The sequence below is a fragment of the Anser anser genome, assembly GCF_964211835.1.
Source record: "Anser anser genome assembly, chromosome: 5".
NCBI classification, from domain to species: Eukaryota; Metazoa; Chordata; class Aves; order Anseriformes; family Anatidae; genus Anser; species Anser anser.
This window is the reverse complement of record NC_139725.1, coordinates 35,926,892-35,939,998: the sequence shown is the minus strand read 5'-3', so window position 1 is coordinate 35,939,998 and position 13,107 is coordinate 35,926,892. Positions and strand designations below refer to the sequence as shown.

The 13,107-nt window shown below is 43.2% G+C and overlaps 1 protein-coding gene across 6 annotated transcripts in view; it reads right to left on the bottom strand.

The window, feature by feature from the left end:
• The window catches only part of PLCB2 (phospholipase C beta 2), a 63,191-nt gene that overhangs the window by 25,963 nt on the left and 24,121 nt on the right, over positions 1–13,107 (bottom strand). For 5 of the 6 annotated variants that reach the window (XM_083836855.1, XM_083836853.1, XM_083836857.1 and 2 more), the window contains exons 7-14: positions 7,113–7,253; positions 6,664–6,743; positions 5,961–6,014; positions 3,299–3,374; positions 2,592–2,692; positions 1,727–1,893; positions 1,367–1,513; positions 894–1,051 (exon numbers count right to left, since the gene is read on the bottom strand). In XM_083836855.1, the coding sequence (XP_083692981.1) occupies positions 894–1,051; positions 1,367–1,513; positions 1,727–1,893; positions 2,592–2,692; positions 3,299–3,374; positions 5,961–6,014; positions 6,664–6,743; positions 7,113–7,253 (924 nt within the window). Of the gene's footprint in view, positions 1–893; positions 1,052–1,366; positions 1,894–2,591; positions 2,693–3,298; positions 3,375–5,960; positions 6,015–6,663; positions 6,744–7,112; positions 7,254–13,107 lie in introns of those variants that run through there. The other variant, XM_083836858.1, reaches the window with a different exon arrangement.

Genomic DNA, 13,107 nt, shown 5'->3' with positions numbered 1-13,107 from the left:
ATTCCCAGCATTAATGATGAAAAAATAATCATATTTCCCCCAAGTCCCTGTTAAGCTGCCACAAACTTTCCACTATTTTCTTCCCTGGTGCTGCTAATTGACATGGTAAAGAAACATCATTTGTTCCTTTGCAATTACCCCCCAGCTTTTATTCTGGTGTGTGGTGCATTGATTTTTAACTGGTGCATTGATGTTTGTAACTTCTGTGGTTAAATGCCCTAAATTTTCAATGGAGAAGTAGGCTTTGGACTGTGCTTCTGAAGCCTGGCATCTAAATCCTCGGGGAAGATGTCTGCCCAGCATGCTAGAGAGCAGTTGCTCCCCTGAACACATTCCACGCAGTCATGTAATTAATTAGGAAGTAATTAGAACCTACTCCTCCAAAGCACCACCATTTCAGGCTGTAAAACACACAAACCTGCTGTAGAACAGTTAGAAAATGAACTCATTTTAAACATTTGTTTTCTAAAAGCCACCTTGATTGTTTCTCCAACTTGCATCCATCCATAAAATCCACCATTCTCAGGCAACTTTCTGTCCATACATTCATCTTGCTACACAACTGCGTGTATGCAGGCACACCTACTCAACTGTCTCTCCATCACTTCTACTTGACTGGCTGCATTTCAGTCATTCCTTCATCTTCATCCAGCTAACAACTTCCCTGGTGGTCCTCCAACTCTAAAAACGTACACAAACTCCAGCCTACCGCATATTTGCCCATCTGTCATTCTATCTACACATTCATTCACTTTGCCATCAGTCTTTATATCTCAAACATTTTTGCCCTCAGCCCATGCAGTTGACTGTTACCTCGGTCAGCTAGCCTCCTCAAGCCGAGATCAGTTTAAAACCAAGCAGGACTACAAGCACGGAGAAGATTATTTCTGTACCTTGAAGAGGATCTCAGTTGTCATGGTGAACCCATGAGTGATGATCGGCTCCTCATCCGGGGGACGGCCCTTCCAGCAATCCAGCTCTACGCAGCGACAGCCAGCCAGCAGTGTCTGGCGATACATTTCAGGAGACGAGATACCAGAAAACTGACCAGCTGGAGGAGAGCACAAGCAGGGAGGCTCTTTAGCTATTCATGTGGGACACTTTCTGCATAAACTAGAGCAACAGAACTCTGCTGTCTTTGAGCAGGTATGCATGGCAGAATGACAAGATATTTTAGCTAACAGGGTGACATTTCTTCTTCTTACACAGCATTTAAGTGTCAAGCCCCTTACTGTGCTTTACAGACCTCAGCCCTCCAAACTTCAGGGCAGATGCATCTGCCTGAGTGATTGTCAGGATCATTCATCTATCCATGGTGATGATACATACCTGATGGAGCTGAGGCAGATTCTGGAACTGCCCATACCTGTTAAATATGTGTTGTGTGATGAATTGATGAAGTAGTGTGAGAGTGGCTGCGTCATGTCCTGGTACAGCACCAATTTATCCAGCGCTATCACGTTGTTCTCAGGGCCACAGAGAAACCAGACCATCCCCTCTGGAGACAACTGCCCTACATAGAGAACAAAGATGTTAATGGTACTGAAACAAAATGCTTCTGGTACCTCCTTCCCAGTGCACTGCAACACAGAGGTTTGTGAGAATCAGGCTGGTTCCCCTGGGAAAGCCAGGATAGCAGACGGTGTGAGATCCTCTACTATTTTCATGCTACCTTGACAGCGGGACATGACATAAAAACAAGACCTACGGGCTGAGCAAGACTCACCTCTTTGGATGTTAATCCCACTGGGCTCATATTTCTCTATCAGGCTCTGCACCTGCTCAGGTTTTGCTGGTGGGAAAAGGATGTCATTGAGGCGAGAGTCTCGCTGCTTCTTGTTGATGAACTTTGCCAAGTGTTCCTTGGTCATGTAGGGTTTTGCTTTTAAATGGCTAAGGGGAGAGAATTATAGGGGAGCAGAGGTAAGGCATGTGTACTACTCAGAAAGCTTCACAAGAGATTGGTCCTTGCTCAGGTTAGCAATGGGCACCCAGTTCTCTGGGCCCAATGTTCTGTCTACATTCCTTCCTGTAAAAGATGCTTCCCTCTGTGGCTATTTTTCTTCCTTTATATTCTTCTTCCTAACTAATGTGCTACTGTTAAGAAGTTGTATAACAGAAGAAAGCATAATTTGAGCCTCTGACTTGAACTCTAAAGGTAACTGAATTTCAGAACACATTGAATACTTGCCCTATGAAATTAAGTCCGTTTAAGAACTCACAGGTTTAGCTATTTGAAAAGAATTCACTGGCTACTGGCAAAGCTCTCTGGTTCTAATGCTGTACATGGTCTTGTCTAGGGCTAGCCACAAGTAGTATCACATCAGCACAATCTAGTGTTGACCTGGAATCAGCCCTTCTGATAGTGACCGTTTAGAGCCTATGCAGCACAGTGAGGCCTGATCCCTTTTATTGAGGTTGTCAGTGGAAGAGTTAAGTGCACTGGCACTGTTTTGTGACATTGGTACCTGCCTTTATAGGCAGGCTTGAGAGCAGCCAAACAATAAATGTAGCAACCCCTCTCCCCACCTTTTTGCCTATCTTTTGCCACAAGAAATCAAGTCCTCTTATGTGGCTTGAGGGAAACTTACTGTGAGGTAAATATCTCATCAATCTCAGGCCGTGGACACAGATTCATGAGGAAAGTTTTATACACAGTCTCAGGGAAGTCCTCTGGATTGATGGCATCATTCTGAGAATGAAAGAAAGACATGTCAGTACCATTAACCCATGATGGTTTTCACCTCTGTTAACACTCAACACCCCCAGTCCAGCACTCACTTGTGAAAAGGCAAATAAGCAACTGGAACATCTAGCGAGGTGTTTAGGAAAGAGGAGATGGAGTGGAGAAGCATTATAATGGCCTGCTTCGGAACAGACAGTTATTTAAACTGTCCCTTGGTGCCTCTTGTGTGACGATATAAAGCTAGTGCGTGGTGAACTGACAGGAACCGTTAGAGTTCCAGATTGTACTCTGCAGGTTGGTAGAAATGCTAAGAGTAACCATGAGACCTGTTGCTTCAAAGAGCAGTGAAACAGGCAGAAGGGAATGTGCTGTTTCTTGTGCCACATAATGCAAGTGACAGAGCTGCAAGTGCTATTGCTTTACAAACAGTAAGAATTTATCTTAGCAGGCCTGCAGTTAAGGCAAGGTAGCTGGCAAAAGGACAGGGTTTCAAAGCAATTTAGGAGCATCTGCATGACTGATGTTTTTAAAGCCAAGGGAATCACAGTCAGGGTAGTCAGAAAGATTTCTCTCAAGCTAGAGAGATCTTTGGGTACCTTGTAAGACCCTTACCTTGCCTTTTGGAAGATGACAGGCACTTAATGCTGCTTCCACCCTTTTCCTGTCTGCAGGAAACATCTGAAAAATACTAAGCAGACAAGGAAAAAAGAAACCATCACCACAGTGTAACAGGAGTCAAGTCAGGTTTGGGTGGCTAGGAGCTGCAACCAGAGTGCAAGACATTCAAAATGCACAACAAAGGAGACCGACAATAAGACTATGAACATGAACCAGAGAAGGAAGGCAGTGTTTCTCCAAGAGTACCTGATGGACCAGATCTTATAAGCCTATAGTGGATTTTCTGACTGATGCCTTAATATAGAAATTCTATATTTTTGCACAGGGATCTAGAAGAACCCTGTCTCTAAGCTGCGCCAGCTTACTCCCAAAATCATTGCTCGCTGTCCTTGCCTACATCTCTTAGAGGTGCCCTCTTTGGTAGCTGGTCTCATGCTACAAATTCCCCATACTTCCTCCCACAAGACATTACCAATGCAGTAGCTGGCATTAGCCAGCAATAAGTTTGTAGTCAAGACAATATTCCAAAAAAAGCAAACAAATATTGTACATATTTGCTGCTTTAGAAGAAGGCAAAAATTTCAGTCCTGGAAACCAAAGGCTTTCCATGAATTCAAGGAACAAATTCACTACAGAGGAAAAGAAGCTGGTATACTACAGGATGGAAACAAAACTCTGCTGCTGCAGAAACCAAAGCTCACTTTCAATTTAGAAAGCTGAGTATTGGTCTACAGGGCAGAACTCACCTGGTCAAGCCTTTGGCTTAAAGCAGCCTCTGCTGTATTACAGAATATTAACAATAACTGAGCTCTCCCTAATTTCAGAATATCCCAGTCAACAACAATGAGGTCTCTGTTGTGGATAAATTTAAATGTCAGATCTATTACACTCCTGGCATCACAGCTGCTCAAAGACAAAAAAGGAGAACAAAAAGTGCCAAATGTGTTGACAGGTGGAAAAGTGCTCAACTGGAGCTGCAGATGATTTATGCAAACTCACTGCATGCTGATTTCTCAAGCAACCCTTTGCAAGGCAAAAATTGCAGCACCCTTGTTATGCTTCAAAAGGGATTTAAATGTCCAAAGAGAAAGGCAAATAAATGTGGAATTTAAAAAAAATAGTCTGACATGGAGTTCTGAAAACCTTGCATACACCTGCAACTGGAAATGCTGAATATTTTTATAAATCTGGCTCTTAATCCAGACCATTTTAAACATCTAATGCTTTAGACCATAAGTTTGTTTTTCTACTCTGCAAGAAAGAAAGACCAGGGCATTGAAGAGGGGTACAGACTGCACCAGACATTTTTTGAGCTAATTTCAGAAAAATAAGCTGCTTTCTCTCTACAGTAATGCTACCTTGCTTGCATTTTAAAGATCAATTTGAAGTACTCTTTCCCTAGTGTGCGTTATTCATTAAAGAGCTATACATTTTTAAAAGCCCCTTGATGTGTACACTGGTTTCTGGTAGAATGAAATTCTACTGTTTTGTGGTTTAGAAAACAAACAACAAAAAATGTTTATTGTTGAATAATGATCAACCATCCAGGAGCACATTTAGCCAGCACAGATTTAATGTGGAATCGTTATACAATATAACACACAGTAGGTAGTGTATTTATTACAGGTGATTAGCACTTGCATCTTGTGATGCGGTAACATAAGCATAAGCTTAGAAGCAGAGCAGTTCAGAACTTTCCTGTGAATACCCATGAATGCACTCAATGCAGGTCCTTGTTCTTAAGACAAAAGATAAATTATGTACCCAAAAGGGAATTCAACATTGCATCACAGCCTTTTTTCAGCCTATAAGTTAATCAACGTGGAGGAGTCACAGGGTCAGCCATGGAGTGATCTGACTAGGGAAGACACTGAGGGGCACAAAACCAATTCTGCATTTATGCCATGCAGTGTAGGGGAGAAGTAATAGGTCCGTCTTTGCTTCAGCAAAGCAGCATTGGCTTATTCTCATGGCAGCCCTACCCTGATGAACAAAGCCAATACTTGTGGCACTGAGCTCAAATCTACCTTATCCTGTACTTCAGCCAGCCTTAACATTGGCCCAGTGGTCTGTCCTCAAAAGCTGTTTCCCTCACCTGCATGCAGAGTGAAGGTGGAAGGCAGTGGAATTACACCAGGGGAGAATAGGTATAGCAGTCATACATGAGGACAGGAGTGAAAGCAATGGATCCCTACTTCAGGCTATCTGGGGAGTCAAGCATAAAGTTCTCCTGTAGGAATGGAATGCATACAGAACTCCTAGTATGAAATCTCAAAGAAGTCTTACAAGTCTCAAAACTCAGGTTTGCAAAACAAATCCCCAGTTAGAATTTTACCTAAGTTATTTAGCTTTGGAAGCGAAGTCTGTGGCTGTTCAAGACAATTTCTTTCTGTAGATGAAGAAAGTGGTCACAAAAGGTCTCCTTTCCAGACCCAAACTACGTTCCAGGCCCTTCACTGGGAGGAACCTAGGTGCAGCAGGACCTCATGACCTGAATACAGAGGCAATGGCCTTTACCTCTTAGGCACAGTAGTAGGCAGCTAAAGCCACTGGGCTACCATCCTCTTACCAGCTCCTCTGTCTTTACTGTCTTTAATTGAACATACAACAAAAAACGACAACCAACTAACCAACCAACCAAAAAAACCATACTCACTTCCTGACAGGAATCTTTCCTTCTGCATTAAGCTGCATCTTCAGCTTCACCAGGCTGTGAAAAAAGAAGTCAAGATGATGAAAATTCACTTGTACAGTCTCACAGATTCTGTTAAGGAAGGAGCAAAAAAGAAAATGCAATTGGGAAAGGAAACCAACATTAACTGGAAAACAGGGTCCTGCAGACTGTGAGCTTAACCTCAAGACAGAACCTGTTCTCACTTCTTGGGAAGGAGAAACAGGTGAATTGTAAGAGAACTGATATCAGAATGATTCCTCTGAAACATACGACGTAAATATGAGATAATGGTATCCTACTGTTCCTTAGCGATCCCAGGCTGCCAACCAAACAGCATTACAGACAAGAAGAGGAGGCAGCACGTTGTTGGGGTGAGCACTGTGACTGTGGGTGGGTGGGGGATATTTGAGGCTCAGAATTTTAGTTTGTCTAATACCACCTGTGTATCTAACACCATGTGTGTGTTTGACTGGCTCAAGTACTGTGGTACCAATCAGTTGGCATGCAACAGAGGGCCCATTTACCAACCCCCTGCCCTGTGCCTTAGGGCACCCAAGTTGAAAAAAGGACTCGTTTGGAGACTGCCCAAAAGACTTGGAAGCTAAGAAGCCTTTTCTTTCTATTAGAGGCAGAAAGGGCAACAAATAAATGTTGCAGAGAACAATGTTTGTCAGAAATCACTTACATTTTCTCCAGGAAGGTGTACCGAGAAGCGTTGTATGTGAGGGGATTCCGAACAATGGCCATAATATCCTCTGCCCAGCTCTGGAGAAAAAGCAAAGACACAAAGTGGAGGTAGTTGGGCATTACAGAACTGCATGAGTAGGTACACCGCATTGAACATGGAGAGGGCGTGGACATGTCCTGATACTGCTGGGCTACAAATCCCAACTGCACCCTGGGCCTGGCTACATCACCTTCCTACTGCCTATGCATACCAGCAACCGAAAGTTTTCTTACTGAGTCATCTCAGCTGTTTATTCACACAAAGCACAAAACAACACACATGAACAAAACCTTGCTGGTAACACTGACAGGATGCAGGCTCCCTGTCTTCCCTTCTTCTTTCCTGCTCCCCCTTGAATGTCCCAGCTCAGTGTTTCCCAGTGCTTCCTTGCCCTCAGTTCCTCATACCTTGCCAACATTCTCCTTGTAGGACACAAAGTTATGGAAAGTGAGGTCCACCATGTCAGGGCCAGATACAATAGTCAGAGTCTTAAGCAGAAAGGTGCTGTGAGGGTAATCCAAATTAAAAACTTCTCGGAGCTTCTGGCACTGTAAAATAAACAGAACAGGTCAGGACAAAGGGAGAATGAGGCAAACTGCATCTGAAAAAAACACACAGGACCCAATGCAAACACTGACCCAAATCCACAGCAAGCTTTTCAGCATTTGCAAAAATATTTAATGCGATCTTCCTTGTCTTTCCTTATTTTTCATTTTTATTCTGGAGCCTGCATTACCTTGATCCTTCAAGGAACAAAACATTGTGACCAACATCACTGCACAAACATGCAGTTTTGGTCTAAAAAAAGTACACATTGGAGACTGCTTTGAAAGAAATTCTTTGTGAATCTTCAGCCTGAACTTGAAGACAGGCAGATGAGTATTTGGTCTGCCCATACCAGAGGTTCATAACCAAGTTATTACAGACAGCCATTTGTGAAAACATATGCTAAGAAGGTCTTTTAAATTAGCGTGATACTTCTTGCTGTAGCTTCCCTTCACCACAAGAAGGGTGGTGGTAGGGATCCCAGAAGGTCTACGGGGTTTAAGCCTTGTTATTGCAGACGGAGGCTCTCTCCTTCCAAGTGACATTTTCTGCGAGTTGTCAGTTGCTAAATTTATTTTTTCCATAGCAATTGCAATGTCCTACAGCGACGGCTCACCAGAGATTTGTTAAGTATAAGACTCATCCGATTAGTCATACTTGGATTTCATCACCATATGAAAGTATTTATAGAATCCCTTTAACTTATTTAGCATTTTCTGCATTCCTATGTAAGGCATCACTAAACCAAGGTATCCTGGAGTTACACTGATGGTCTCTTTTTATAACAAAAGGATAAAGTTCCCGTGTCCTCAAATAAAGCACAGCAATTTATTATTTGAAGTGCAGGATAAATCCACATCAAAGCAAACAGGGAGGCTGTCAGAGCATCTGCTTTTTCAGAAACTAAGGGCAAAATTCACAATCAGAGATTCTTAGAAGGGCACATCATTCTCAGAAATTTAACTAGAGCTGGAACCCGAACTCTCATTGTGTGCACATGCAGTTAGACATATGGCTGAGTTATTCCATTTCAACAAATAATACCCTAACATCAGTAATACCCTAACACATTACAGTTACCACATCAACCTCAGCAAAAGAGCTTTTAGCTAAATGACTTTACGTGTTTGCTATAAATTTAGAGCACTTAAAGTCAGCCACTGCAGCTCAGCTCATGTTTAGCAACTCATTAATCTACTATTAACTGGACAACGTCTGAACCTTTGCAAGGTGATGAAAATTAACTTCCTGGTCTTTCATGAACCTCAATTTAGCCAAAACCAATAAAAAAATATATATATACAAGGAACTGTTTTCATTCCAGTGTGATTCAAATGCAACCAATTGTTTCTGCCACTGAATTTTCTCGTTACGTTTGGACTATGACAGTTGAGACTGAAACAGCTCAGCTTCAGGCACTCTCATATGTCTGCACTGTCTCACACAGAGAACTGCATATATATTTTATAAGGAACTATGCAGATTTTTTTTTCCACTGCATTTTTCCAAATTCCTGCAGCATCTGCAATTTGGACACACCTGTAGCAAACAGGCATCTTTAGAAAAAACAAAATGAGCTGGATTATAACTCAAGACCATCTGACTGCTGTCTCTCACTTCACAGAAGCCTCTCCTTGGTGGTACCTGAAACCTGTGTAATCCAAGAATATTTGGAGGGAAAGAAGTGGGAAGGCAGTCAGTCACCCAGATGATTTGCTTATTTTCTAAAAGACACGGGCTTTCAAAAATCTGTCATTTTTGCACTATAAGCAATTTTTCTTTGCAGAAGTGAACAGCATCCACATACCCTATCACACCCACAGTGACTTCTTGATGGAGCTTACACGTTTGATAAGTGGCAAAGTGTCCGGATTTTAGTCTCAAATTTAACTTCATCTTGCAAACCCAGCAGTATTTGTTCAGCTTCCTTACCTCTGGTGTTGTAAATTATACGAAGCTAAGACAATGGAGAACTTGTGGTTTATGCTGAACTCATTTCCTGTATTTGTTACAAATCGGCTCCTCCCTCCCCTTCCGTCTCTGCAATCTGGTGGCCCTTGGCCCTCCCGCAGCCATTTCTGAGCAGGATGTGTCCCTAGCAGGCTGAATGCTGTACCAGGGCTTCTGCCCTTCTCGCTGTGCTCTGCCAGACAAAATTTGATGCGTGCAGTGTTCGGTAATGGCCTGACCGCCCTCTCTGAACAAGCAGCTGATGGTTAGCCTTGCCCTATAGAGCTCTCTAGATGCTGTATTAGTTTACAACACCCCTTAACACCTCTGTGAAGTTGTTAGCTTAGTTGCACAAGAAGCAAACTGAAGTAGGGAGAGGAAAAGAGAGGGAAGGATGATCTTCTTAGGGATCTAAATTGGGTCATATTTTCCCAGCAATTATTTCTTGCCTAGCCTTAAGCAAGTCACTCACTTACTTTGTGATGCCTACTTTACATGAGGATTATCTTCCTCATGGGATAAATGCAGTGATGTTAGCATAACACCGAGCAAAAATGGGGAGAGCGGACTGTGTCCAAAGGCACAGAACCTCGTGCCATGTTTTTCTCTTTCATAACCTGTATTCCTTCAGCACTTTGTGCTGCAGCTTCACTGGTAATCACTTAATGCCACATCGCAGGTGGACATAAAAGAAAAGAAGGAATTGGTATGTGAAAAGCAGGACAACCACGTTAGCTATGCAAATCAGAGGAAGGGAAACACAGTTAGGAAATCCACTTAAAAAAACCACACAAACAGAAAACAACCAATCAGCAGAGTGGCTGAAATACAGAATCAGCTTTCATTTCCCTTCCTACCCTCCTGATTTCCCTAAAATCCTGATCTGAAAAAAATAAACACATTCATAATCCAGAGAAAAGCAAATTCTCATGCAAACATAGACAAAAAACTAGGCTTAACACAAGAGATGGAAAGAGTCTTTTCTCTGCTTGAAACAGGATACAGCCAAATGTCAGCCAGGATTTGCTACAGCTGCACGCACTCGCTGCACAATGACAATTCTGTGTCCCCGTGAAACACGTTACGTGATGCAGTGCTTGTGGCATTGGAGAACAGAACTAGAAAACACAAGCAAACTCTTTCCCCCTTACATTCTTTAGGACAGCAGTACCAAGTCCATAAAAAACAAAAACAAAAACCTAAGCAAGAGAACTGGTGCATTCTCAAGACTGTAAGAAGAGGAGTCAGAGAGGGCACAGTGAAGAGCAAACATGCCCAAGACTCTGGTCACTGTGCCCCATCTAGAGGGGAAGGTGGTCCTGGAGACTGAAAGATTTTTGGAGAAGGAAGGTCTTGTTTGGTCACTCAAATGGAAAGGCAGCACCAAGATTATCTCAATGTCTCTGTCTCTTCAGGTAACGCTCGTGTTCTCTCCTTGGCAGAACTGCAGCACTGTGGGAGTCAGGAGGCTCGTGGCTGAGCTGCAGCAGGGAGCGCTGGCATCACCTGCAGCAAGCATCTCAGAGAGACGAGGGAGAGAAAGATACACAGATGAAGCACTTCACTGCTCTTATCTACAGGAGCCAGAAAACACAGCAGCACACAGATTCGTATGGCACAAATTAACCCACAGCCTTCTAGAATGAAACAGGAACAGACTGTGAGGGAGAGATCCAGACTGTGCATCCTCAATAACTTCTGTCCCTGTAGTCCACAAGCTCATGCTGCAGAAATACGGGAGAGGCAGCAAAAGGGCCCAGCATGGCAAAAGGCCATTTTTCTGATGTGGCTGTTTGCTTTCTTGACCCCCCTGCTCCACTCTCAGTTTGCAAGCCAGAGGTTTCTACTTGCTTCTCTTGTTCACAGGTATCAGTTTGTCTCTGTACAGCTTCTTAGGATCATCACTCTTTTATTCTGAGGCCCAAATATCAGACCTTGTTTAGGTCCATCCTGGGAACTGTGCTCACACCCATTGCTGAATGCAGAGCATAGCACTTGAGGTGATGTTAGATGCCCAGAGCTGCTCTCTTTAACCCTGCAACATAGCAAATTGATTGACAGCCCCCAACCTGGATATAGCCCACGGCTCAGCACTCTGCTCATGTCTGAGCAAATATGAATGCTCCCTACGTAGGTGGTTCCTAAACACTGCAGGTTCCTACTTTATTGTCCAAAGTCCATGAGAAATACCTCGTACATGTTCAGCTCAGCGTCCACATGTCTGGATTCAATAACAACAACGTGTGTATGGAGGATGAAATTGTATTATAATAATGAGCAATAGTGAGAAAATGCAACTTTTGTTTTCATGAAAAATTATGCTCATTTCAGAGCCAGTACCTTCTAAAATGTCTAAACAAAACCCAAGACATACCCAACAGCTCAGCAGCCTGGTCTACAGCACCATGTATTTTGGTCTTAATTATTACATTGTGCAAGTGTTCTAGGGTCTTGGTGCACCAGAAGAAAACAAAATGGAGCAGCTGTTATTGTTCCTTGTTACTCAAAGAAAAACACAAAATTGCATTGTAAATAACATCTTGATCTGCTTTGGCATGCTGCTGAACTACTTTCAATAGCTTTTTATCTTGTCTCGTTTATGTTAAAAGTCTGCTAATTCTTATCTTTATTGTTCTTGAACGTGTGCCAGAGTTCATTCTGCCCCATCTCTCAAAAAAAAAAAAAAATCGAGAAGAAAAGCTGCAGAACATTTTGTGTAGCTCTCAAAGAAAATAAAGTAACAGGGGCGAGAAGAGGAAAATGCACACACATAGAAGAGGTCATAGGAGGACTTCAGCGTGCTGCGTGCATGTTTATGTGCTAACATGCCAGGAGGCAAGGGCTCCAGCCAGAGGCAGGAGCAGAGCGGAGAGCCTTTGCTGAAAGGGCACAGCTGTTCCTCACCTTCGGGCGGGTTTAGTTCCCTGAAGTTTCCTTCTGGGGCAAACAGAGCGCACTTGGAGGTAGCTCCTGTTGCTGCCAGCTCTTAGCTACTTGTTCCTTCTTGGATGTTACAGTCCTGTCTGCTGGACACTCCCTAAGCACCCTGCAGTCAGAGAGGAGGTCCCACCAACCCCTGCCTCACAGCTTGCTGGGACAATACTGGGACCTGTACTGGTGAGGGAGTGCATGCAACAGCAGATGTTTTCAGAAACGGTCTTCTGCACAGAGCCCTTGGTGTTAGTCTTCTTGCCGTGCAAAGAGAAGTTACGAAGAAAATACAAGACCTCTTCCTTTGGCAGCGGCAGCAGAATGTTACTGTCCTGAGAAACCAGATTAACTCCCAACATCCATAGCACAACCACCCAGTAGGCAAGGAGGCTCATTTTACCTACCTCGGTGTGACAAAGCTCAGGCCATGTTTGACCTTCACAAAGATCAAACCAGGGCCAGAAAGCACATGGTACCTTGTAGAAGAAAGCACTAGATGCCCATGGCAAAGCACTGCCCCTCCTGGTAATTGCTTTCGGTCATGATTCAGTAAGAAAACTGAACCACATGCTTTGTCTCACAGAGGCCATGGATTTACTACGGCTGGTGTTATTTGCAAGGCAGGGGGAAAGGATGATTGATTTGTTATTGCTAGTATCTGAAGCTCTTCTAACAGCTGTGATCTAGTTCTCTTTGTCTTAAATATCAACCATTAGCTCCTTCACTTCCACTTTTAGCCAATAAGATGAGTGACTGTCTATTAATTTCAGCAGCTATATCCCACAACCATTCCAAGCCATTATTACATAACAGGGGAGACCAGCACATTCTTTCATTCTTCCACCCTTCACCTCTCTCAGATCTTTCTCTGCTTTGCCACACCACTTTCTCATATTTATACCTTTTTGTAATTATGCACCAGATCTGGATGAACTATGGGAAGGGTGTGGTGATTCTTGTTAAGAAATTTTCACT